At 47.8% G+C, this 27,576-nt stretch overlaps 1 protein-coding gene and 2 long non-coding RNA genes across 5 annotated transcripts in view; 1 reads left to right on the top strand and 2 right to left on the bottom strand.

The window, feature by feature from the left end:
• Positions 1–27,576, top strand: part of cnksr1 (connector enhancer of kinase suppressor of Ras 1) — a 143,874-nt gene that overhangs the window by 72,597 nt on the left and 43,701 nt on the right. Inside the window, exons 10-11 of the mRNA XM_038798021.1 lie at positions 11,071–11,141; positions 21,995–22,203. Of these exons, the coding sequence (XP_038653949.1) occupies positions 11,071–11,141; positions 21,995–22,203 (280 nt within the window). The remainder of the gene's footprint in view (positions 1–11,070; positions 11,142–21,994; positions 22,204–27,576) is intronic.
• LOC119966417 lies at positions 146–22,072 on the bottom strand. 3 transcript variants are annotated; one of them, XR_005460761.1, is made up of 4 exons: positions 21,991–22,067; positions 9,014–9,128; positions 1,078–1,193; positions 146–449 (listed from the first exon to the last, which is right to left on the bottom strand). It is a non-coding gene; the product is annotated as an uncharacterized LOC119966417 (long non-coding RNA). The 3 variants fall into 3 exon arrangements; XR_005460758.1 differs by lacking the exon at positions 9,014–9,128 and having other exon boundaries at positions 21,991–22,072; XR_005460762.1 differs by lacking the exons at positions 9,014–9,128; positions 21,991–22,067 and adding an exon at positions 14,418–14,446.
• Positions 22,111–27,335, bottom strand: LOC119966424. Its single transcript, XR_005460764.1, has 3 exons — positions 27,263–27,335; positions 22,274–22,420; positions 22,111–22,184 (listed from the first exon to the last, which is right to left on the bottom strand). It is a non-coding gene; the product is annotated as an uncharacterized LOC119966424 (long non-coding RNA).

The following is a 27,576-nucleotide window of genomic DNA, read 5'->3' as shown; positions in this document are numbered from 1 at the left end:
ACAGATAGGCATTACGTTGACTGATAAAGATGAGTAATGTGATTAGTGCATTTAAATTTTTTAAAAAGGGATGAACTGAGTAAACTCAGCACGTTTTAAAAAACCCAAAAAAAACTATTGAACATTTTTAATGACTACAGAACAATAAAATGAAACAAACCACACCCTCAAACACAACAGCAACTCTCCCCTTCTCTTTCCCCTCCCCCCACAGCTGACAGTGACTAGCTCTGTACAGAACAGAATGAAAGGCCACCATCTTTCATAAAACCCCTTTATTGTGCCCCTTAATGCAGTGAGGTCGCGACCTTCGGCCAGATCTAGCAGTGCCAAGGCCTGGAGCCCAGCGAGTCCCAGGATCAGATTTCTTTTTAAATCGATGGAGTCTTCCTGCCAGAAGCGACAGCAAAGAGCAGGTCACACGCCCCGTGTACTCTGACGTCACGTGCCTGTGTGAAGAACTGAAGATTAGTCATTTTGTAATAAGGAAGAGAGGGCCACAGACACAAACGGGCCAGAATCCCACAACTGAATCTGCTGGAGATAGCTTCACAGGAGAGTCCAGGGCAGGACAAAGGAGTTCTGGTTTGGGCTCCAGGGCCTGTAATGAACAAGCCATTAAGAAGAAGCTGAAATTGGGAACAAAGCAATACAAAGATGATTTCTTGAGCTATGGCTTTATTAATTGTGCCAATGCAAATCAGTATGCAAAGCCCATGTGTGTTATGTGCAGGGAAGTACCGGCAAATGAAAGTTTAAAAACCCTCAAGTTTGCATATTCTCCCCGTATTTGCTTCTGCGTGGGTCGCACCCCCACAACCCAAGATGTGCAGGGTAGGTAGATTAATCCCACTAAATGGTCCCTTAATTTTGGGTGCTCAAAATTTATATTAAAAAATGTTTTAAACCCTCAAAACGTCAAAGGCGTTTGAAGATTCATATTGCGAGTTTCAGAACAAACCTTGTTATATTTTTCAGTGGATCCAGCAAGAATTTAAATCACCATCTGAAGTCCTTAGCAGAAATGTAACATTGAATGACAAAACAAGTGAGATAGTGAGGATAAAGCAGGCTCACCTGTTGTATTAAAGGTTAGCAAAAATGGTGTGTCACTTGAATGTGGCCAGCCTGGGTCTCGAAGGTAAGTTGGCTGCTGTGAGTCTCAAAAGTTGACCCGTTGGTAAAAGTGGGTCCTGGGGAAAAAAAAGTTTGAAAAACACGGCCTTAAAGTGTACTTAATTTTCGCAAGATGCAAAACTCCATAAGATCCTCCCACCATATTGAGGCATTGGATGAAGATGCTGACCTCCCCTCCAACAGCATCCGCCTGCGAGCAATCAGTGAGGTGAAGGCTAAGACATCCTCCCCTGCAACTCCAGCAGATCTGACACTCCAAATATGGCCACCGGGGGGCGGGGCTCCAATTCCATCTGTAGAATCGCAGACACTGTGCTGAAGGAGACCCAAAATCTCACCAGCTCAGAGGACATGCCCAGAACATATGCACATGATTCGCCAGGCCCATCCCACAGCACTCTCATGTATCCTCCACCCCCTCAAACAACGACTCATCCCAGCCCTTGTTAAGTGCGCCCAGTACACTACCTTCAACTGGATCATCCCCCCCCCTGTTTCGTGCACGACAAAGAGGCGTACACCCTACACAAGGCCTCACGCCACACCCCCTCATATAATCTCCTCCTTCTTCCCCCGCCCCCCCCGCCCCCCGGCCTTGGTCCACACCAGAAATGCAATATCCTCCCATAAAATCCCAAGGTGCTCCCCTCTTCTATCCCCATGAGCAACAGAACCCGTTGCAACAATAATAATAATAATCATCTTTATTGTCACACATAGGCTTACGGTAACACTGCAATGAAGTTACTGTGAAAAGCCCCTAGTCGCCACATTCCGGTGCCTGTTCGGGTACACAGGGAGAATTCAGAATGTCCAAACTACCTAACAGCACATCTTTTGGGACGTGTGGGAGGAAACCGAGGCACCAGAGGAAACCCACGCAGACATGGGAAGATAGTGCAGACTCTGCACAGACAGTGATCCAAGCCGGGAATTGAACCTGGGTCCCTGGCACTGTGAAGCCACAGTCTTAACCACTATGCTACGGCACAATGAGGCGGCACAACCGGAAATGAAAGGAAGATCTTGCTCGCAAAGTCCCTCACCTGCAAATATCTAAAGTTCTCTACCTGTGAAAGCCCAAACTTCTCTGATAACTCCTTTAGGCTCACTAACCGCCCCTCCAGAAACAAGTCCTCCACATCTTCCACACCATATCCAGCCAGCCTCGAAACCTTTTATAAAATTTTGCCGGGAACCCGTCTGGCCTTGGTGCCTTGCCAGTCTGCATTCTTCCGCTTGCTTTCTGAACTTCCTCCGCCCCCAGTGGCTTTACTAACACTCCTGATCCTCCTCTTTCAATGTAGGACACGTCAACCCCTCCAAGAACTCCCCCATGTCCGACTCCGCCTTTGGCAGTTCTGACCTACACAACGTCTCATGGAATGCCTCAAACACCCCATTCACCTTCTTGGACATGGCCACTAGCCCACCTCAAAAATCCTGCACCTGAACAGTCTCTCGGGAAGCTGCCTGTCGCCTCAATTGGCCAGCCAACAAGCGACTAGCCTTCTCCCCACGTTCGTACAATGCCCCAACCGCAGCCCTCCGCAGCTGGCGCACCGCCTTATCCATGGTCACCAGACAAAACTGCAACTGCAGTTTCTTCCTGCCAGTCAACAGTTCAGGGGTTCCCATCCACGTCCCAAAATTTCATCCACCAACCGCTGGTGCTCCTCCTAGCTGCCCTATCAGCCTGCACCTTGTATGCAATTATCCCTCCTCGCACCACCTCCTTCAACCCCTCCCTTAGCACCGAGGGAGAGACCTCCCCATTTTTCTTAAACCCTACATCCTCATCACTTGCCCTCGCCACCCTCACACAATATCCCAGATCTGCTAACAGCCCGACATCTAAACTCCAGGCGGCCATTGAGCTGGCCCCTCTCCAGCACCACATCCACCAGGTGCGGGGCATGGTCTGAAATAACGATTGCAGACTATTATGCTCTATGAACCCCCTGCAACATAGACCTCTCCATAAATGAATAAATCAAAGTGCCAGTAGACCTTATGCACTGGCAAGAAAAAGGCGAACTCCTTGCCCACTGGGTGCATAAAGGGCCACGGAACCGCCCCTCCATCTTTCTGATGAATGCCGCCAACACCTTTTATATTCCCAAAGGGAACAAAGGCTTTGTCCTGGAGTTGTCCACCATCAGATCCAGGACCAACCCCTGAGACCATCACATATCTGCCCCCCCCCCCCCCCCCCCCCCCCCCCCCCCCCCCCAATCCTCCACCACCTTCTGCAACTGATATCGGACACTCTTATTCACAGAATCACGGAAAAATACAGTGCGGAAAAGGCCCTTTGGTCCATTGAGTCTGCACTGCCACATGAAAGGCACCTGATCTGCCAACCCTAATCCCATTGGCCAGCACTTCACCCATAGCCTCAAATGTTAAGACATGCCAAGTGTTCATCCAAGTACTTTTTAAAGGATGTGAGGCACCTGCCTCTACCAGCCTCCCAGGCAGTGAGTTCCAGACCATCACCACCCGCTGGGTAAAAAATGTTTTCCCTCAAATCCCCGCCTGAATCTCCCACCCTCACCTTGAACTTGTGTCCCCTCTTAACTGACCCTTCAACTAAGGGAAAAGCTACTCCCTATCTACCCTCTCCGTTTCCCTCATAATCTTGTACACCTCGATCAGGTCCCCATTCAGTCTTCTCTGCTCCAGCGAAAACAACCCAAGCCTATCCAACCTCTCTTCATAACTAGAATGTTCCATCCCAGGCAACATCCTGGGGAATCACCTCAGCACCTGCTCCAGTGCAATCACATCCTTCCTATAATGTGGCGACCAGAACAGCACACAATCCTCCAGCTGCGGCCTCACTAATGTTCTATATAACTCCAACATGACTTCCTTGTTTTTGTAATCTATGCCACGAGAGATAAAGGCAGGTGTACCATATTCCTTTTTCATCACCCTATTAACCTGCCCTTCTCTCTTTAGAGATCTATTCATAAACACACTGAGGTCTCTTTGTACCTCAGGATTTCCCAGTGTGGTGCCATTGATTGAATATTTCCTTGTCAAATTGCTCCTTCCAAACTGTAACACTTCACACTTTCCAGGATTAAATTCCATTTGCCATTTTTCTGTCCATTTGGCCATCCCATCTATATCTTTGTGTTTCCCAAGACTTTCAGCCTCACTGTTAACCACTTGCCACTAACTCATTTATATAAATGACGAATAATAGGGGACCCAGCAGAGATCCCTGTGGTACACCACTGGACATTGGCTTCCAGTCACTAACGCAGCAGTCAGTCCTCTTTCCCCCAGAGCTCAGCCAGCTTTGAAACCATCTTTTCAAGTTCCCCTGTATTCCATGTGAATTAGCCTTCTTTATAAGTCTCCCATGTGGGACTTTGTCAAATGTTTTGCTACATAAAAACTCCATCAACTGCACTGTCCTACTCTGCACACCTGGTCACATGCTGAAAAAATTCAATCAAATTTGTTACCTGGTCACATGCTCAAAAAATGCAATCAAATTTGTTAGGTATGACCTCCCTCTGACAAAGCCATGCTATTGCTGATCAAACCTTGCCTCTCCAAGTGGAGATAAATTCTCTCCTTCAGAATTTTCTCCATAGTTTCCCCACCACTGATGTGAGACTCACTGGTCTTAGTTCCCTGGCTTATCCCAACAACCTTTCTTAAATAGTGGGACCATATTTGTGGTTCTCCGGTTCTCTGGCACCTCTCCTGTGGCCAGAGAAGAATAAAAAATTTGCCCCTGCAACCTCCTCCCTCTCCTCCCACAGCAACCTGGGACTCAATTCATCCGGACCTGGAGATTTCTCGACTTTTAAGCCTGCCAACACCTCCAATACCTTGTCCCTCCTTGTCCCTGCTCAATAACCTCAGTCTCTCTCCCCACGTTCCATATCTGCCTCTTCATTCTCTTGGGTGACATTAGGGGCGAAATTCTCCCCTACCCAGCGGGGTGGGGGGTCCCGGCGTAACGGAGTGGCGCCAACCACTCCGGCGTTGGGCCTCCCCAAAGGTGCGGAATTTTCTGCACCTTTAGGGGCCAAGCCCTCACATTGAGGGGCTAGGCCCGCACCGGAGTGGTTGGCACCACACCGACTGCCGCCAAATCCGGCAACAACAGCCTTTGACGCCCGCCGCCGGGGCTGGCCGAAAGGCCTTCGCTGGTTCGCGCATGCGCCAGTGCATCAGCAGCCGCTGATGTCACCACCGGCGCATGCGCACTGGGGGATTCTCTTCCGCCTCCGCCATGGTGGAGGCCGTGGCGGCGGCGGAAGAAAAAGAGTGCCCCCACGGCACTGGCCCTCCCGCCGATCAGTGGGCCCCGATCACTGGCCTGGCCACCGTGGGGGTACCTCCCGGGGTCCGATTGCCCCGCGCCCCCCCCCCCCCCCCCCCCCCCCCCCCGGGACCCCGGGGGCCCGCTCGCGCCGCCGATCCCGCCGGCACAGAGGTGGTTCAAACCACGGCGGCGGGAGAGGCCTCTCAGCGGCGGCACTTCAGCCCATCTGGGCCGGAGAATAACGGCAGCACAGAAACCCGTAGCCTCCCGCCGGCCCCCACCATTCTCCGAGGCGGGCGGCGGGACGCCGACTTTTTGCGGGTGGGAGAATTCTGGACATGGCGGGGGCGGGATTTTCGGCGTCCCCGGGCGATTCTCCGACCCTCAGTCTCACTCCCCAAGTTCCATATCTGCCTCTTCATTCTCATGGGTGACATTAGGGGCGACTGAGGAGTCGAAGAATTTCGCCCTAGATGTGAAATATTCATTTTGCATTTATTGATCAGGATTGCCACCCCTTTGGCCTTACTGTCAAAGCCAGAGTGAAATACCTGGCTGACCCAACCCTTACGGAGCTTTACCTGGTCCTTTTCCACAAGTGAGTCTCCTTTTGTCTTTAGCACTCAACAGCAGCACCTCTTCAGATGAGCAATAACTCTCGCCCATTTTACTAGGCCCCCAGTCCCCGTACAATCCATGTCACCAACCGAAGCGGGGGTCTCTCACCAACCCCCCCCCCCCCCCCCCCCCCGCTCTCCTTGGATCAACCATCACCCCCATGGGGTATATTCCCATCCCCCACCATTTATCAACCACCCCACATTTACACCTAGGTGCATCAAAAAACAAAACCTGCATGAATGGGCTCAGCAGGCTGCAGCCCCTCAACCCACCTTGCTCCCATTTACGAGCAAACTGCTGTTATCTAGCAGGGTAGCCCCCCGCACTAGAGTTCCCCATATCCAATAATCAACAAAAAACAAACCCAAGGAGCCCTTCACACTCAACTTAGTACCTCAAATCCCCCCTCCCTCACTCCCCACTGCCTCTACTCCCCTCTCCATTCCCATTATACCCATATTAACCATAAATCCACAAAAGAAGGAAGAAACCCCATTCTACTGACAATCCTGAAAACATTTTCAATTGACAATTAACAATATAATACAGAAAGAATAAAGAGCCCCAAATAAGACAAAGAACATACAAAACCCATAGTCCTACAGCAACCCCCTTGCAAAACAAAATCCAACTTCACTCTTCTCCGTCCAGTCCAAGTCCCTCTGCCTTTATGAATGCTTCGGCCTCCTCTGCCATCTCATAAAAGTGATCAGTGGAGCTGTGTGTGTCCCTCAACTTTGCCAGGTAGACCACTCCAAAACGCACTCTGCTTTTGTCAAGTGCTGCCTTTGCCCTATTGAATGCCACCCGCCTGAAGAAGGAGCCGTGCTCCGAAAGCTCGTGTTTGAAACAAACCTGTTGGACTTTAACCTGGTGTTGTAAGACTTCTTACTGTGCTCACCCCAGTCCAACGCCGGCATCTCCACATCATGACCCGCCTTCTTGGCAGCTCCACCATGGCATCTTGGTATATCCGAATACCACTGCCTTCTCACCTTACCTCACAGTTCTACTTAGCCCATTGCAGCACCTTTGCCTTCATCTGGTAGCAGTGAAAGCAGACCATCACAGCTCTAGGTAGCTCTTTAGCCCTTAGCTTTGGCCAAAGCAACTGATGTGCCCTATTCCGCTTGAAGGGGGAGGCTTTGTCCCCTCCTGCAACAGCTTTCCAAATTGTCGAAAAGTACTCCATTGGCCTAGGCCCTCCACACCCTCAGTCGGCCGCACAATCTGTAAATTCAGTCAACGGGACCTCGACTTTTGCTCTCAAACCCTTATTACCGTTCCCCACCTTCAATAGCTCAGCCTCCAGAAAAGCAAGCTGGTCACTATACTTCGACAGTGCCCCCTTCAACAGCTCATCATGCTCCCGCACCACTCCGATGTCTTTCCAACCGCTTCCTTTCTCGGGGCCAACGTACCCTCCACCAACTGCTTAAGCCTCTCCAGCATTTCCCTCCCATGCCGCTTGAAATGCTTGCTGAACTGCTTCTCAACTCAGCTGCCTTCACCTCCGCCAGCATATCCATCGTTACTGAAGCAGCCCCATCCAGAGAGCCCATCTCCGCCATCTTTACTCCCACAGCACTCCTCACTGAACTCTACAATGCCGGTGAACTAGCGCTCTCACCTTTCTTCAAAGTATTCCTTGTTTGGTCCTTAGAAATTCACTCGTAATCACCTTTCAATTAGAACAGGTTTCCATGTGCATTCTCCCAAAAAATTGGGTGAAAAAGGCCTAAAACAGAGGACTTTGGCGGGCGCTATCCAACTAACAACCTCCTCCAACAGTCGCCACCGGAAGTCCAACTAAACAAACTTAGAGGATAAAGCCCCCTTGTCTGGATGGATTGCACCCATGGAAGAGACAGTGAAAGCATTACTATTCATATTTAATAATGTAATAAGTTAGAAAAAGGTATCATGCAAGAGGACTTGCAAATAGTTGATGTAATTCATATCTATAGGAGGAGAGACAGGGCATGGAATCATAGAATTCTTACAGTGCAGAAGGAGGTCATTCGGCCCATTGAGTCTGCACTGACCTTCCGACCCAGACCCACACCCTATCCTCACATAACCTTTTAGGACACTAAGGGGCAATTTAGCATGGCCAATTCACCTAACCTGCGCATCTTTGAACTGTGGGAGGAAACCGGAGTACCCGGAGGAAACTCGCGCAGACACTGGGAGAATGTGCAAACTCCACACCGACAGTCACCTAGGCGGGGATTGAACCCGAGTCCCTGGTGCTGTGAGGCAGCAGCGCTAGCACTGTGCCACCATGCCACTCTGGACCAAGTCAGTATGAAAAATATTGGAATCCTCACAAAAGGCGACAGCAGAAGAATATCTACAAATTATTATTATAATAAATAGTTTGGGTGGGTTTCAAAAGGGAAAATCTTACTTAATTGAATTTTTTGAAAAGGTAACAGAGTAGACAATGGTAATTCAGCGGATGTAATTTATCTGGGTTTTTGAAAGGCCTTTGATAAGATACACCATTATAAACTAATGAACAAGTAACCTATAAAGTAGTGAAGTAGCCTTTCAAAGAAAGTACTTGAGTAAAACTTTTCTTGTAAATAGGCAAGGATACAGCTGTGAGATTTCATTACTTGGGGGATTTTTGTTTTTCATTTAGTCAGCCCCATCAATTACTGTTGTGTCCTGCTTTCACTGTCGATTTCCAAGTGAACTACTTTAATATTATGTTAATACTAAAAGGCACAACCCACCTCCTCCATGGGGGTTGCTTGCATACAACCAAATGCATTGCTGTTAAATATGGAAGTCAGTGTGTTGAAACCCGGCTTCCTGACATGCTGTCAATTTCGGTGCTTTTAATCTCACAAGCACCCTCAAACCCACTTATGAAAAACTCTTTCCCCCCCCCCCCTTAGAAAAAGAAATAGACTAATCAGCCCCTCAAACTAGTTTTCAGATCATTGATTGTCTCACTTGGCTATCACTTGATAAGTGGAGGGATTCTCTTGAAGTTGCATGTTGTCCATGCTCCCACTCTTGGCCCAGTCCGTTCTGGTGAGAGTGCCAGATGACAGGGAGGAAGTGCGACCTGGGAGGAGAAACAACGGATCCTTTGACTCTCCACTGAATTGGTGCATTTATGATGAATACAAACAACCCATCATCCAAGATGATCACTCTCTTGTTGGGACAGAATGGTGGTTGACCAAGAGGGATAGTCAAAAAAAAAAATAGTTTGAGATGTTCTTGTCATTGGTGAAACAGAATCAGTGCAAGTAGAAGAGACTTTTAGTAATTGTGGGGTCATCATTCTCGATGTTTGGAGGTGACTGCCAGGTATTCTACTGAGGAGGTCTTGGGTCTGTACAATGCATTATCTGATCCTATTTGGAGCACTATCTGGAACGTTGCCTGCAACGTGTACCTTCAGCATTATTTAGTGATGACTTCACCATCCTTTCCCCTCCACCACACTAAAAGTGGAATATGAAAGTATTGGCGGAAGTACAAAGGAGAATAGCAAAGATGATTTTACATTTAATGGGGTGAACTATAGGGAAAGGTTTTTTTTTAAACACGATCTATAGAGCTTAAAGCAAAGATAATGAACAAATAAGACATTTAAATCTGATACCTGAGGGAACCCCTTCACTGATGGAATGAAAAACATCTACAATAGTCTGGCTGAGCAGGAAGCTGAGCCACAGGTTTTAGGAACACTAGAAAGATAGCTGGATGCCGGGCTGAGAGAGTTGGAATATTAGAGACATGAGTTTCAATGGGAAAATGGCCTCTTCTCATCCTTTTGAGTAAGGGTAACTTTGAAATGTATGAAAAACGTACAAAGCGTCTTAGTGACATATTTTTTTAAAAAAAATAATTTTTATTCAAATTTTCACAAAATATCAACAACAAAAAGAAAAATGAAAATCCAAAAATGGTTGCCACCTCCTGAAAAACCACTGCACCGATCCCCTTAGGGCAAATTTCACCTTCTCTAATTTAAAAATCCCTGCCATATCGTTGAGCCAGGCCTCCATGCTTGGGGGTTTCGCATCCTTCCACTGAAGAATCCTCCGCCGGGCTACTAGGGACGCAAAGGCCAGAATGCCGGCCTCTTTCGCCTCCTGCACTCCCGGCTCCTCCGCCACCCCAAATATTGCGAGCCCCCAGCCCGGATCGACCTTGGATCCTACCACCCTCGACAGCATCCTTGCTACACCCTTCCAAAATTCCCCCAGCGCTGGGCATGCCCAGAACATATGGGCATGATTTGCTGGGCTCCCTGAGCACCTAATACACCTGTCCTCACTCCCAAAGAACCAGCTCATCCTTCTCCCGGTCATGTGAGCCCTATGCAGCACCTTAAACTGTATGAGGCCAAACCTCGCACAAGAAGAGGAGTTCACTCTCCCCAGGGCGTCCGCCCACGTCCCCTCCTCTATCTCCTAACCCAACTCCTCCTCCCGTTTACCCTTCAGCTCCTTGACCGAGGCCTCATCCATCTCCTGCATCACTTGGTACGCTGCCAAGATCCTCACCTCTCCAACCCACACCCCCGAGAGCACCCTGTCCTGGATCCCACGCGGCGGCAGCAGAGGGAACTCCGCCATCTGCCGCCTGACAAACGCCCTTGCCTGCATGTACCTAAAGGTGTTCCCCGGGGAGAGCCTGAACTTCCCTTCCAGCTCACCCAGGCTCGCGAACTTCCCGTCTATAAACAGGTCCCCCAACCTCCTGACATCTGCCCTGTGCCAACTCAGGAACCCGCCATAAATTCTCCCTGGAACAAACCGGTGGTTCCCCCATATCGGGGACCCCATCGAGGCCCATTGCCGCCTCCATTGCCCCCAAATTTTGAGGGTAGCCGACACCACCGGGCTCGTGGTATACCTTAGTGACATATTAGAAAGCTCTTTTGATCTTCATTGTTGACTTCCGTTGTTGCTCATTTTATATCATTTAAAGTCAAAATTACCACCCGTGACTTGTTTATGTCTATTACCTCTATTATCTGCTTTCTCTTGTAGGTACTGGGAAGCACATCAGAAGATGCAACATCGTGGCCAGACCCAAGTGCATTTTCTGAGAAATCTGTCCAGTTAGTTTCAATTGAATTCCTTTGCTCTCTGGGGAAATTGTGCCTCACTTGGTCCCTGCAAAAGTGACCCTGGTTCAGTTCTCAGATGACCAGTGTGGTTTATGATCCAGGCTTGTTGATATTGCTGAGCTTAGTATTGAAGCCATTGACAAATTAACAATCCATGCTCCTTTACTTAGTATTTGGCTGTTTTTAAACTCGGGCTGGACAGATGGACAATAGAGATCTTTGTATCCTGTACGTTCCTGAATTGGTCATTTCTAAATGAGTAGTTAGACCGTAGAACAGCTCTTAGTCTGATTTATATGAATGAGCCTTCTACTCGATGCAATGGTAAAATTGCGAGCGCATGATCAGGAAAACTGGGCCGAAAGTCCAGTCGGAGCTTCACCCGTTGCAATCCCCATGTACATGAGCCAGATCTCTAGTTTAATGTTCCACTTGAGTGAATGGCCATTGTTTCTCAACTACACCACAGACAGAAATGATGGGCGAAAGCCCAAATGTTTAATTTGATTTCTTCCCTGACAGCTCTCCCAATAATTTTACATGGAAGGTGTTTTGTACATGAATCACAAGCAATTTATCCTACTGTAGGATACTGGTTAAGTGGGAAAGTCGACGCTGTTCCTTCTCCTTGTTCCTCAGTAAAAGAAGGCAAAGGAGTGCTATTGTGGAACAGGGTTATCTTAGCTTTCATACAACAAACAAAAAGATCACAACCTGTGGGGACAGGGACAAGCTTTCACTTGCAACAATCCAGAGCAATAATTGAGATCAGCTCTGCTGTGTGGAGAATTGCAACTGCAGATAAATGCCACATTCCTGGTCTAGCATTTCTGAGCCATTGTCAAGTGAGACAACTGGCATTGCGTCTCTCAACAAAATGTAAGTGGTAGCGTGGGGTTTTCTGCTCCAGAGGGACGGTAGTGGCTGGGAAAAGCGGTGCAGTGGGTTTCCGCGCCATGTTGTCTACTTTTCAGCTCATCATATATGCATGAATGGGAAGGACGTCATATCTTGTGGAGGGGAAGGTTGGGATTCGTCTGCTCTGCTATCACCCATTCTAGGTGCCAAAAAAACTGCACTCATGAACATCTGCAGTGGTCTGGTCATGTCAAGTGATGACACCGAGAGGAAAGAAGCCTACTGCCACCAGGTTCAGTGACAATGTGCTGGAAGCATGTCTGAATGCTTTGGAGGTTAATCTGGAGCTCCTTTTAATCCCCTTGATGGCAGTAGGAAGTCCATCAACCTCCATCATCCATGACAGTTTGGGAGAAGTTTGCCAACGGAGTTGATGCCAACATTCCTCAGAAGAGGACCACCATCCAAGGCAGAAAGAGGATGAATGATCTCCTCCACTCTGCCAGGGTAAGTCAGCCTTCTCACTTTCACAAGGCCATCGGGCACTCACAGCGTTATAATCCAGAGGGATCTCACACATTCACAGCATAAGGAACTTCACTATTGACTCTCTCTCTCAAGCACACTTTTACATCTTCATCTCTTTTCACACCCTGTGCAGCTCAAATCCTGAACACCGTATGCAGGTCCACTCAACATGCACAGAAGGCAGGCATCCTTATCATCTGCGTTGGCATCACTCCTCAAAGTCTGTCCATTTTTCTTTATGCAGGAGAAGATCGCCCATGACAAAAGGGAGAGATCCAAACCAAAGAGAGCTGCCTGAGCTAAAGGCCCTCGCACAAGATCAAAAGCGGCAAGGACCAGGACTGGAACTCTGCTCCTCCCTGTGCTGAGGGTGAGATCGGCATCTCTCAAGCCAGTGAGGACCAATCAACAGTTCATCGATTAAACTGCGACTGTTTCAGAATTCTGTTGACAATGTACCAATCACTAATTATCTGCTCTCTTTGACGGTCACCATCAGGAAAAAGGAGAGATGCAGAGTCAGCCAGTCCATCCGTCCCAGCCTCCTCACCACCTTGGTTGAGGATCCTGTGAAAACCTGTCACAGCATTCATACACATTCCCCACCAGCACAGGGACACATTCCTCAAAGGAACCTAGTTGTAGAGCAGGCTGAGGGTCATAATCTGGTGAGTACTGCACAAACATGGGTCCTTGGCAGGCAGAGGCAGGGACATCCAAGGTCACTGGCATTTGGAGGACTGCTGGAGGCCAGGCCCCTGCAGTCTTGAGTCAGACAACAAGCCTGTGGACTTGGTTCTAACACAGATGTTGGAGTTGCCATGACACAGGAACATCAGGCAGAGTTGTCAGATTGTGACGGCCGATGGAGAAGTCCGTCCATGTTCAGTCTAATGTCATTACCCTGATATGCCAGTGCACCGAGGTCAACACTGGTCAGATGGTGACTGCCATGGTGACTTTATCCAGAACATTGTGTCAGAACCGGCATCCCATGGATTGAGACATTGGTGGGATCTCAGTGGCTAGGCAAGAGGGGAGCAGGCAGGGGCAGATTTACAATATAACATATTGTACCTAGGCACAGGGCCTCCAAACAATGGGGACCTCCAAAATGATGAGGAGTGTCTCGCAGCCAATTTGAAATCCCTCCCAGAATTTACAAGTCACTCACTCTGCTGAGCCAATCACTGAGGAGGGGGCAGTTTTCCTGAAACAAACCCAGTTGGAATTATATTACCCATGTGGCTGTGGCATGGGACACCTGTATAATGGAGAGCAGCAGTATGGAATCATGGGAAGACCTGTCCCGCAGTGCCTGATGGAAGCTATGGTTCTGCATGCGCAGGGGGTTGGCGGCCAGCGTTTGAATCTGAGCACAAATCAGAGTAGCTGTCACGTGGATGGGGCTGGATTTGGAGGTGCGCAGGTGTATATCACAGCCCCAGACAGCTGGAACAGGATCGCAGCCATTTAACTCACTCTGCCCCATCTCCCCCCCCCCCCCCCCCCCCCCCGCAAATCTGACACCTCCATCCCCTTTGCATCCCACTCTCAGCTCCTTCACACCCCCAACCCACTTCTTCACACCCCAATCTCTCTCAGCCCCATCACACCACCACCCCCTTCCCTCACCCTCCATCCCCAGTAGGAAACTGCTGAATGTGTGCGAGTGAGGTGTGTGTATATTATGAAGCAACGGTCAAAAATTGTGTGTGATGCCTTACTCAATAGATAAGTATGACAGAAGAAAGTTAGTTGGGGGTACAGGCAAGAATTCCTTCCTTACTCAACATGTTGGGAAGTAATACAGCAGCTTCATGGTGTCTAAAACCATCTCATTACAGTGCCTGACTTTGAACTATATCGCCATTTCTTTACCGTCACTGTGGCAACATCCTGGAACTCCGTCCCCAACAGCACAGTAGGTGTATCTACACTTCCAGACTGCAGTGGTTCAAGAAGGCAATTCACTACCACCTTCTGAAGGGCAACTAGGGATGGGCAATAAATGCAACGTCCACATCCTGTAAATGAAAAATAGATTTAAAAAATCTCTGCACAGTACTGACATGAGTGAACCATCTGACTAAGAAAGTTGTGGTTGGCCAAGGCATTTCTTACACCTGCTTCATAGGTTCATATAATGTTGCCTCATGAGTTTAGAAACTGGAGTTGCTTCAGTTCCTGATAACTTCTGCATTGTAGAATGCTCAATATGGATCTTGCAGGATTGATTGGCGAGGCACGTAGTCGGTGCATCTTTCCTTGGCATCCATTTACTTTTGGTAGGTCTTGAGTGTTTTTCCTATGAACCTAACTTGGAGTTCTTATGCGCCCCTGTTTGCCTACAGCGTTATCTCATGTTCCCATGTATATCCAAACATCACCCCTATATTTATCCCAATCTTACCACGTCCATGATTTAGAGCTATGAACCTCGCTCGTATTGAGACTTTCAATTCCTATTAGATGGCTAAAACTGAGCAACCTCGGAGTTATGTACAGAAGCCCCAGATGCCTGACTTGGACAGAGGAGGATGCAGCGTTGGGCCAGAAGGTCTGGCGAGCACCGCGTCATATGAACCCTCAGCTAGCTTTGAAATAGTCAATCAACATGGTAATGCACAACTTGCGATTGCATCAGTATGCCTGGTTTATTTAATAAGGTCACAGGGAGTCCACACTGAGTTTAAAAAAAAAAGGACTTTGGTTTATTCACAGTTACATCATATACAACTCCCAATGGATCCCTACCGGGTCTCTTCACTGGCCAACCTTTTATACATAGCTGAATGGAGTTCCCCCGCCCCTCAACGGGGGGAGCTCATACGCCGTGAGACCCGAGGGGAAGATAATCATTTGCCACCCCTTGCAGGATATGACATTTTCCATTTGCAGATGTCTGACTTGTCATATATTTGAATGAAAATGTGGCGGTCTCAAATGGGATCAAACCGAGGCTCCAATACATCTGATATATGTGGTGGGATTCTCCGTCCCGCCGCACCCATTTTCTGGGGGATCCTCCTTCCCGGTTCCCCATTGTGGGCACCCCCATACCGTTGGGGGATCTAGCCAATGGAGAATCCCGCTTATGCTCTTTAGTATCAAAGCCTAAAGTCTTAAAGCCTAGATAGAAATACAATTTCCAGGCCCACACCTGCCACATCTGGACAGCACAGGCAATTGAGAGAGTCCAAACAGAGGCATGGTCCTAAATGCTTGCCAGGGATCAGACTATGCTGCTCCTGAAGCTTTCAAAGTCCACTGGAAGATTAGCTGAAACACAGCCTCTTATTGATTACCAAGAGTTACAGATGAGTGTGTCCTGAAGCTATATTTAACGCTGGGACTGAGTATGAGGCCTCAACATTTGTCTTGCATGATCAATTGCCTGTATGATTTCAGAATCAACTTCACAACATGAAGGCAATATCCGCTGAGTGATGAGTGTCCTTGAGGCACCTTGCCAGAGTGAAGGCACTCTGCCACAAGAGCACTGAGGATCGCAATGCTGCTCCTGCCTCTTGAAGGATGCCATAGGCAAATGTTGTCATGATGCTTGAAGAGGCTGTACCATCTTAACTCAGCTCACAAAATGCTCTGTTGCAGTTATTATCCCATAAGAGAAAGGCCACGTGTTCCCGAGGCTGCTGTACCTTCCAAAGATGAGGACATGGTGATGCAAGATTGTAGCTCCTCATTCAGATATGGATGCACAATGTTGAGATGATCAGATTTGCAGCCAAGATGGTAAGGTGGATCCAGCATGGAAGATTCTGACCAAAGAGGCTTGTATGAGCTATTTGTCATTATTCTCCTTGAACCTGGCAGCTATTGGCATGTCACGTGCATACCTACCTTGTCTGGCCCTTGCTATGGCCTCATCCTCTGGAGCCTCTGCTCCTTCTTCCTCATTGAGCTTGGCTCTCTTGAGTCCTCATCATCAGAAGAGATGTGAAGCTCCTCCATTCCTTGTTCTGGAAAGACATCCAGAGGGGAAGCAGTAGCACAGTGGTATTGTCTCCAGCTCCTCAGAAACTGTGTTAGGGAACTGGAGCTGGATGAACTTCGGATCATTCGGGAGACAGAGGTGGTCATAGATAGAAACTTCAGGGATGTAGTTACTCCGAAGAATAGATGGGTGACGGTGAGAGGGGCTTGGAGGAAGCAGTCAGTACAGAGATCCCCTGTGGTCATTCTCCTTCGTAACAAGTATACCGCTTTGGATATTGTTGGGGGGGGGGGGGGACTTACCAGGGGTAAGCCATGGGGTACAGGTCTCTGGCACTGAGTCTGTCCCTGTTGCTCAGAAGGGAAGGGGGGAAAGGAGTAGAGCATTAGTCATTGGAGACTCCATAGTAGGGGGATAGATAGGAGATTCTGTGGGAACGAGAGAGACTCGCGGTTGGTGTGTTGCCTACCAGGTGCCAGGGTCCGCGATGTCTCGGATCGTGTTTTCGGGATCCTTAAGGGGGAGGGGGAGCAGCCCCAAGTCTTGGTCCACATAGGTATCAACGACAGGTAGGAAAAGGGATAGGGATGTAAGGCAGGAATTCAGGGAGCTAGGGTGGAAACTTAGATCTAGGACAAACAGAGTTATTATCTCTGGGTTGTTACCCGTGCCATGTGCTAGCGAGACGAGGAATAGGGAGACAGAGCAGTTGAACACATGGCTACAGGGAGGGTGCAGGAGGGAGGGTTTCAGTTTCCTGGATAATTGGGGCTCATTCTGGGGTAGGTGGGACCTCTACAAACAGGATGGTCTACACCTGGACTGGAGGGGTACCAATATCCTGGGGGGGAAATTTGCTAATGCTCTTCGGGAGGGTTTAAGCTAGTTCAGCAGGGGATTGGGAACCTGAATTGTAGCTCCAGTATACAGAAGGTTGACAGTAGTGAGGTCATGAGTAAGGTTTCAAAGTTGCAGGAGTGTACCGGCAGGAAGGAAGGTGGTTTAAAGTGCGTCTACTTCAATGCCAGGAGCATCGGAATAAGGTGGGTGAACTTGCGGCATGGGTTGGTACCTGGGACTTCGATATTGTGGCCATTTCGGAGACATGGATAGAGCAGGAACAGGAATGGTTGTTGCAGGTGCTGGGGTTTAGATATTTCAGTAAGCTCAGGGAAGGTGGTAAAAGAGGGGGAGAGGTGGCATTGTTAGTCAAGGACAGAATTACGGTGGCAGAAAGGATGGTTGATGAGGACTCGTCTACTGGGGTAGTATGGGCTGAGATTAGAAACCGGAAAGGAGAGGTCACCCTGTTAGGGGTTTTCTATAGGCCTCCGAAAAGCTCCAGAGATGTAGAGGAAAGGATTGCAAAGATGACTCTGGATAGGAGCGAAAGTAACAGGGTAGTTGTTATGGGGGACTTTAACTTTCCAAATATTTACTGGAAACACTATAGTTCGAGTACTTTAGATGGGTCCGTTTTTGTCCAATGTGTACAGGAGGGTTTCCTGACACAGTATGTAGATAGGCCAATGAGAGGCGAGGCCATATTGGATTTGGTACTGGGTAATGAACCAGGACAGGTGTTAGATTTGGAGGTAGGTGAGCACTTTGGTGATAGTGACCACAATTCGATTACGTTTACTTTAGTGATGGAAAGGGATAGGTATATACCGCAGGGCAAGAGTTATATCTGGGGGAAAGGCAATTATGATGCGATGAGGCAAGACTGAGGATGCATTGGATGGAGAGGGAAACTGCAGGGGATGGGCACAATGGAAATGTGGAGCTTGTTCAAGGAACAACTACTGCGTGTCCTTGATAAGTATGTACCTGTCAGGCAGTGAGGAAGTGGTCGAGCGAGGGAACCGTGGTTTACTAAAGCGGGTGAAACACTTGTCAAGAGGAAGAAGGAGGCTTATGTAAAGATGAGACGTGAAGGTTCAGTTAGGGCGCTCGAGAGTTACAAGTTAGCTAGGAAGGACCTAAAGGGAGAGCTAAGAAGAGCCAGGAGGGGACATGAGAAGTCTTTGGCAGGTAGGATCAAGAATAACCCTAAAGCTTTCTATAGATATGTCAGGAATAAAAGAATGACTAGGGTAAGAGTAGGGCCAGACAAGGACAGTAGTGGGAAGTTGTGCGTGGAGTCCGAAGAGATAGGAGAGGTGCTAAATAAATATTTTTCGTCAGTATTCACATAGGAAAAAGACAATGTCGTCAAGGAGAATACTGAAATACAGGCTACTAGACTAGACGGGATTGAGGTTCATAAGGAGGAGATGTTAGCAATTCTGGAAAGTGTGAAAATAGATAAGTCCCCTGGGCCGGATGGGATTTATCCTCTGATTTTCTGGGAAGCTAGGGAGGAGATTGCTGAGCCTTTGACTTTGATCTTTAAGTCAACTTTGTCTACAGGAATAGTGCCAGAAGACTGGAGGATAGCAAATGTTGTCCCCTTGTTCAAGAAGGGGAGTAGAGACAACCCCGGTAACTATAGACCAGTGAGCCTTCTGTTGTAGGCAAAGTCTTGGAAAGGTTTATAAGAGATAGGATGTATAATCCATCTGGAAAGGAATAATTTGATTAGAGATAGTCAACACGGTTTTGTGAAGGATAGGTCGTGCCTGACAAACCTTACTGAGTTCTTTGAGAAGGTGACCCAACAGGTGGATGAGGGTAAAGCAGTTGATGTGGTGTATATGGATTTCAGTAAAGCGTTTGATAAGGTTCCCCACGGTCGGCTATTGCAGAAAATACGGAGGCATGGGATTCAGGGTGATTTAGCAGTTTGGATCAGAAATTGGCTAGCTGATAGAAGACAAAGGGTGGTGGTTGATGGGAAATGTTCAGACTGGTGTCCAGTTACTAGTGGCATACCACAAGGATCTGTTTTGGGGCCAGTGCTGTTTGTCATTTTTATAAATGACCTGGAAGAGGGTGTAGAAGGATGGGTTAGTAAATTTGCAGATGACACTAAAGTCGGTGGATTTGTGGACAGTGCAGAAGGATATTACAAGTTACAGAGGGACATAGATAAGCTGCAGAGCTGGGCTGACAGGTGGCAAATGGAGTTTGATGCAGAAAAGTGTGAGGTGATTCATTTTGGAAGGAATAACAGGAAGACAGAGTACTGGGCTAATGGTAAGATTCTTGGTCATGTGGATGAGCAGAGAGATCTCGGTGTCCATGTACATAGATCCCTGAAAGTTGCCACCCAGGTTGAGAGGGTTGTTAAGAAGGCGTACGGTGTGTTAGCTTTTATTGGTAGAGGGATTGAGTTTCGGAGCCATGAGGTCATGTTGCAGCTGTACAAAACTCTGGTGCGGCGGCATTTGGAGTATTGCGTGCAATTCTGGTTGCCACATTCTAGGAAGGATGTGGAAGCATTGGAAAGGGTGCAGAGGAGATTTACCAGGATGTTGCCTGGTATGGAGGGAAGATCTTATGAGGAAAGGCTGAGGGACTTGAGGCTGTTTTCGTTAGAAGAAGGTTAAGAGGTGACTTAATTGAGGCATACAAGATGATCAGATGATTAGATAGGGTGGACAGTGAGAGCCTTTTTCCTCGGATGGTGATGTCAAGCACGAGAGGACATAGCTTTAAATTGAGGGGAGATAGATATAGGACAGATGTCAGAGGTAGGTTCTTTACTCCGAGAGTAGAAAGGGCGTGGAATGCCCTGCCTGCAACAGTAGTGGAATCGCCAACACTAAGGGCATTCAAATGGTCATTGGATAGATATATGGACGATAAGGGAATAGTGTACGATGGGCTTTAGAGGGGTTTCACAGGTCGGCGCATCATCGAGGGCCGAAGGGCCTGTACTGCGCTGTAATGTTCTATTGTTGTTGGACAAGTAATCCAGAGATGCAGAGTCATGCTGTGGGGACCTGGGTTCAAATCGCGCCATGGCAGATGGTGAAATCTGAATTCAATAAAAATATGAATTTGAAGTCTAAAGGTAACCATGAAACCATTGTCATAACAACCAATCTGGTTCACAAACCTTTAGGAGGAGGTGCCTGAGAAATCCCACAAGAAGTCACCAGTGGACCCCTGGAATGAGCCACTCGTGAATAGGTTCAGTGTGGCAGTCACTTACAGAGCTACTGACAATGGATGGCCTCCCATTTCCTGTGGTGTCAAACTCCTCCTAGAGAACGTGGCAGTTGGGTGTCACGGCATCCCTAGACATGCAAGCCATTGACAGAACTGTTGCTCATCTGGAGGTATGAGTGACATCTTCTGTACACCTGTGTTCTCGCCAGAAGCCACCACTCAATGGCTCTGTCAGTCTCGGTTTTGAGGGGGCCCCACTCTCCATTATTAATGAGGCCCGGCTTGGCGACTGATTGCCAGGATGAAGGCAACGATGCCTGCTCCGTCCATGAGGCTCTCGTTGTTGTGTCTGTTGAACAGAAACATGAATGAACTGCAATAGGCAGCTTCCGGTCGCTAACTAAAGAGTCATTATGGAGCCCCTGGGCCACTTTCACCTCAGCCATTACATCCCCACTTAGCCCCTTGGAGTGCTATTATAGTCTTCTGGATTATTTTTTTCTAAATTTAGAGTACCCAATCATTTATTTTTTTCCCAATTCAGGGGCAATTTAGCGTGGCCAATCCACCTAACCTGCACATCTTTGGGTTGTTTTCTGGATAATTGACCACATATGGCTGTTTTCTGCCCAGCCTTGGGCTGACAGGAGAATTTACCTGGCCGGGGGGGGGGGATACTCAATAAATAATGTACTTTGATCTCTGGTCAGATGGGTGGTGGCACTCCTATCAGAAGTCTCCTCCTGACAGTGGGCGTCTACACTTAAGGTCCAGTGGCAGCTGGACCCCACTCCCACCCTAGACCTCTGCAGAGACACCCCAATCACTCCTTTGCACCCCCTCTACCTCCAGACCTTCACTACACTCCCCATCCTTAAACTTACCTTGTCCTCTGGTGTTCCTGAAGTTCCTCTTTGGTCCACTGCAACCCTTGTTGCTGCAGGGACTGGAGAGCTGCCAGTCAATCTGATTGGCCACCAGCTCTCGAAGGTGGGACTTCTTCCAAAGTGAGGGGCAGAAGTCCCACCTGCATCCATTTGACATCTTTTGAGTGTGAAATGGCTGTGGGATGCTCTGAATTGGTGGGTTTTGTTCCATGCTGACTCTTTCGAAGGCAGATGAGGAAACCCCAGCATCTGAAAAATTCAGGCCGTACAGTTAGAGGCCTTTCAAACTCCTCAAATTGTGTTCACAGCATTCTGTTTCATTGTTTAGTTACATGATTTTGATTCTGTTAAGTGGCTTTACTTCTCACTGTGTTCTCATGGGGAGTATGACCCTGACTTTCACTGATCTCCTTCAGTCATTCATGCCTCTTTATTTCTGGTAAACCATTCTTAATTGTTTCTTGATATTCAAAATCTGCAGAGAACAGTCTCTCTCAAGAAATGCTCTCAAATTAAAACCAGAAGCTCCAAAGACTGTTTCCTCTTTTCTTACCCAGGCTGTCTCCGAGGGAGCGGATGGGGCTGCAGCAGGGTACACAGCTTGACTGCGAGACCTTTGAATCCAGTGAAGGCTGTGAGGAGAAGGATGAGTCAGTGCTGTATGAATCCTGCTCTGAATCCGGACCTGTGACTGATGATGGAGAATTGGATCAGGTGCAGCCAGTACAACATTCCAGCACTGAGGACCTGGAGAAATACACACACAGTGAGTAAAGCAATTTTGCAACTTTTACAGTGACCAGCTGGTTGTATGTACCCCATTTTACTTTACTCACCTACATGGTTTAAACTTGGGTTCAGAGTTGTAAAGCATATGGTGGCTAAAGTCAGCTGGATAATGTTTCACACCTTCTGTAACTGTTGATGTGCAAAAAGTGATTAACAATCCTTGAGGACTCCTGGAACTCAATTGCCTGTGGCACCTGGATAAAAGCAAATTACTGTGGGTGCTTTGACAAAGGGTCATCTGGACTCGAAACGTTAGCCTTTTTCTCTCCCTACAGATGCTGCCAGACCTGATGAGATTTTCCAGCATTTTCGTTTTGGTGCCTGTGGCACCTTCAATGCAACTAGTGCGACTGAGTATTTAGACAACTGAATAGGTTGTGGTTTTGTATCTCTTTGGGTAGGTGTGATCTTGCAGGTGGAGGATAACTTTCAGATTAAAAAGATTGATGTTTAATGATGAACCTATTTTAATTGTATCAGTAAATTTGCATAGGTTACCATTCTTAAATATATAAAGCAATGCATTTTAATGGAAAGGTTTTTTAAAGAAACAGTGCGGTTCTGTTAAACGATCCCATTTTGCTAGCTCAGTGAAGACCATTTTTGTGATTATGCAAATGAAATTAATTGAAAACCTGGGGCTGAATTCTCCGCCGTTGGGATTCTGTTTTGCCGACAGCCCGGGGGTTTCTCGATAGCGTGGGGCTGCCCCACAATGGGAAAACCTATTGACCAGCCGGCAAAACGGAGAAACCTGCCCCTTATCTGTAACCTAACCAACACAATTTTGAGAGCATTTTGGCCATATCTCAATTGTTTCCAAAGCAGAAGCTGTACCCCAATGTTATTTTTAGTGTTATTGTGTTTAAACCCATTCATACTGCATGTGGGGTTTGCTAGTCAGCTTGTGTTGTATAGAATCATAGAATCTTTACAGTGCAGGAGGCCATTTGGCCCATCAAGTCTGCACCAACCTTTAGAATGTGCACTCTATCCATGTCCACCCCTTGTCCATCCCCATATCCACAAAACCTAATCTGCACATCTTTGGACTGTGGGTGGAAACCGGAGCACCCGGAGGAAACCCACGCAGACACGTCCTTTTCAAATAGGCACCCAATTCCCCTGCCCTATCCCTGTTCATAATCCCACTTAAACTGCACATCTTTGGACATTAAGGGGTAATTTAGCATGCCAATCCACCAGACACTGGGGAAATGTGGAAACTTCACACCAGGTTGGAATTGGAACCGGGTCTGTGGTGTTGTGAAGCAGTGCTAACGCCACTGTGCCATCGTGACACCCGTATTTCTGATGTAATATTACAAGTTTCATTAATTACAGTATTGAGAGGTATCATTAAAGTATAATCGGGCTGCGTGGCTGGTTCTGTTTGTAGGCGAGGGTTCCTTTTTGAATTTGTCAGTTCAAAGTCAGGAACAGCTCAGTAATTCATTTCCAGATATTGAAAAGACAATTATTTTTGATTTTGAGTTAAGTTAGTAATTCAAATATAAGAAGCAGCCAGTGGCAATTTGAAAGGGCTGACCATTTAAAGTTCTGGAAAAAATGAAGGACACATTGTCTATTTAAGGGTGGTAATTTTTAACTTCAGCACCTGCTGGACAGTGACGCAGCAGAACAAATTGACCACCCTCAGTCCTGATTTTCAATTATTGATCAAAGGAACTGTTCCATTGTGGTTAATGTTGAATGTTTCAAGTATTGCAGCTAAACCCACCCAGGTGAATGGATAGTATTCCATCACATTTCTGAGTTGAGCTTTGTGAGTGGTGAAGAAGCATTGCAACATCATGTGGTGGATCGTTTACTGTTTGTCAGAGAGTACCCACCGCTGTCCTGCTCATGTAGCCAAGTTGTTGATAAAGCTGGTCCAGATAGCTTTTGGTCAATGATGATACTCCTGGCCACTCGCCACCCCTCCTCACCAACCCACTCAGAATAGTTACTTTCAATGTCGAGGGAAGGTGGATAAGTGCCCATTTGGTTTTTGAGATGCTCATTATTTGGTATTTGTGCAGCGCGAATGTTATCTGCCACTTGTCAGTCCAGCCATGGATGCTATTCCAGTTCTGCTGTAGACTGGCATGGGCTTTTTCATTTTTGGAGGAGTTGTCAATGGAGCTGAATATTGTAAAACCCTGAATGAACAGCCTCAGTCCTGACCTTGGGGTGGAAGGAGGAACCATCAATGAACCAATTGAAAATAGCTGGGCCAAAGATAGTTATGGACTCAGAGAACCATAAAATAATGTAAAACAGTCGGAGGCAATTTGGTTTTTGGTTCCTGTGCTCGCTTTTTGAAAGAACCATATAATAACTCTTACTCCCTGGCCCTTCCTCATAAACCTGCACATTTCTCCTTTTCAAGTATGTACCCAATTCCCTTTTGAAAATTACTACTGTATCTGTTTCCACCGCCCTTTCATGCCACATCATAACAGCTCAGTCTAAATAAAATTCTCCTCCCCATGCTGGTTTTTCCTCCCAATTATCCAAAATTTGTGTCCTCTGGTTATCCACCCTCCACCAGTGTAAACAGATTCTCCCTAAATCAAAGCCCTTCATAATTTTGAACATATTCCCATTGTGGCCAGAATTTTCATCACATCCCCATTGGCGAACTTGTTGGTTGGGGGTGGAGGAATTTAATTAGCTGTGAGGGTGGGAGGCAGGGACACAATCCATTCTTGTTTCCACCCGTTATGTCCATGACGGAAAGTCCCTGGACTGCTTTCCCATCCCACTGCCAATTGAGGCCCTTAAGTTGCTGATTAATGCCTGCTAAGGGCCTCACCCCACCACTGGTATTAACTCAGAAGTGGATGGGGTCTTACGATTCAGGGAACATGACAAGAAAACCAGTGCACGGCTGTTTGCAGGCATGGGTTCACTGAGCTCTGACTGACCAGCATCTGTTGGCGGGAGGTCTACCCTCCTCGAGCCCACTGCTGCCTGAGTGGCACATGCGGTAGGCCTTCCGGAAAGATACGATGCAGCGCTTTTGCTGGCTCTCCAGCTGGTGGCTGACACTCCTGTCACTGCCGTAAGGTTCCGGCCTATAATTTCTCTTACATTCTTTACTCTGAACAGTTCCAGCTTCCATAGTTCCTCTGCTTAACTGAGTCACCTCAGTCCTAGTGCTATTCTGGCAAAAGTCTTCCGCAGCCTCTCCATGGCCTCCACATTCTTTCTAAAATAGGAGTGGGATTCTCCAATAATGGAGCTATGTCCCCACGGCCGCGAGAAAACGGGTACGAATCACTCCGGGCTTCTTTCTACAAAGTCAGGAATGTTTCTCCATTTTTAAGGGGGTTATCAGGGCTTCTGGGTGCTCCATGTAGCTCCGGCTGCCGATACGGGGTCCTACACTTCTGGCCGCGGATCCGCGCATGCGTGCGGTGGCCGCTTGTGGCACCAGCCCCACGCGACATGGCGGACCCACACAGCGGGCCAGCGCAGAAGAAGTAGGCCCCCCCAGATTGCGCACGCCCGTCGATCGGTGGCCCTCGATCGCGGGCCTGGCCGTTGTGGAGGCCCCCCAGTGATGGATCCCCCTGCCCCCCACCAGGATGGCCACCGCAGCCGTAACTCCGAGCTCCCGCTGGGTGGAACCATACGTGACCCACGCTGACGGGAACTCGGCTGGTCGTCCGCGGCGAATCGCCACAGGGGATTCTTTCAATGGCCGCCGACTGATGGCGTGTTGACTGCACGCGCAACTGCCGGTGATTCTCTGGTCGCCGGAGAATCGCGGGAAGGCGTCGGACCCGATCACGGGTCTGACACTCATTCTTCGCCCTCACACTGAGCGCAATTGCGGCGCGGAGAATCCCGGCCGTGGTGCCCAGTGTTAGCATCATAGAATAGAACAATAGAATCTCTACAGTGCCGAAGGAAGCCATTTGGCCCATTGAGCCTCCACTGACCCTCTGAAAGAAAGAGGCCCACTCCACTGCCCTATCCCTGTAACCCATCCCTAGACACTAAGGGGCAATTTCAGCATGGCCAATCCGCCTAACCTGCACATCTCTGGACAGTGGGAGGAAACCGGAGAACCCTGAGGAAAGCATGCAGACACTGGGAGAAAGTGGAAACTCCACAGTCATCCAAGGCCAGAATTGAACCGGGACCATGGCACTATGAGACAGCAGTGCTAACCACTGTGCAGCCCCTTCAGTTCAGTTCATTATAGTTAATTGAATTTACCTTCGGACACAATCTAGCTGAGAATTGATAAAGAAGGTTAACCATAAATTCCTTGCTCTTTGGACTCTACTTCCAAAGCCAAAGAACAAATGCATTTATAATAGCTTTATTAACTTGTTCAGCCACCTTGAAAGATTTGTGTCTTTGAATCCTCAAGCTCTTTTCCTGCACGCTTTAAAAATTTACCATTTAGTTTATGTTGCCACTTCTCATTCTGTTTTTCCAAAATGTATCTCTTATTTATTTTCCTGAAATGTCAAGTGACTCGGTTCCTCTTGAAGGAAATCCTACTGTGTTGCCCTGGATTGCAATGATTTGCCTCTGACGCTTCCAACCATCTTGCTCTAGAACATAGAACGTTACAGCGCAGTACAGGCCCTTCGGCCCATGATGTTGCACCGTCCTGTGATACCCTTTTAAAGTCCCTCTACACTATTCCCTTATCGTCCATATGCCTATCCAATGACCGTTTGAATGTGTTTAGTGTTGGCGAGTCCACTACTGTTGCAGGCAGGGCATTCCACGCCCTACTACTCTCTGAGTAAAGAACCTAACTTTGACATCTGTCCTATATCTATCTCCCCTCAATTTAAAGCTATGTCCCCTCGTGCTAGATATCACCATCCGAGAAAAAAGGCTCTCACCGTCCACCCTATCTAATCCTCTGATCATCTTGTATGCCTCAAATTAACCTTCTTCTCTCTAACGAAACAGCCTCAAGTCCCTCAGCCTTTCCGCATAAGATCTTCCCTCCATACCAGGTTCACCATCAATTGCTTGGAGGATTTCCCTTAAATTGTAATTACCTCAGTTTTGCTGAGATTCAATGATGTTATACTTCAACTTGTGGTTGATTAGCTTTTCAGACTTGAAACCTACCTTTTAAAAAAAAAAATGTATTTTCATTAAGGTATTTATAAATAAACACGCAATCACCCTCCCTACCATACCCCCCCCTATCCTCTCTACGTTCACTTTTTCTCGTCAACCCTAATTCCTCTCGTTCTGCTGACTTAACTGTCCTGGAAGAAGTCAATGAATGGTTTCCATCTCCGGGCAAACCCTTCCATCGACCCCTTTAAGGCAAATTAAATTTTCTCCAGCCTAAGGAAATCCGCGA

Source organism: Scyliorhinus canicula, chromosome 1, assembly GCF_902713615.1.
Source record: "Scyliorhinus canicula chromosome 1, sScyCan1.1, whole genome shotgun sequence".
NCBI classification, from domain to species: domain Eukaryota; kingdom Metazoa; phylum Chordata; class Chondrichthyes; order Carcharhiniformes; family Scyliorhinidae; genus Scyliorhinus; species Scyliorhinus canicula.
This window is presented reverse-complemented; position numbering and strand designations above follow the sequence as displayed.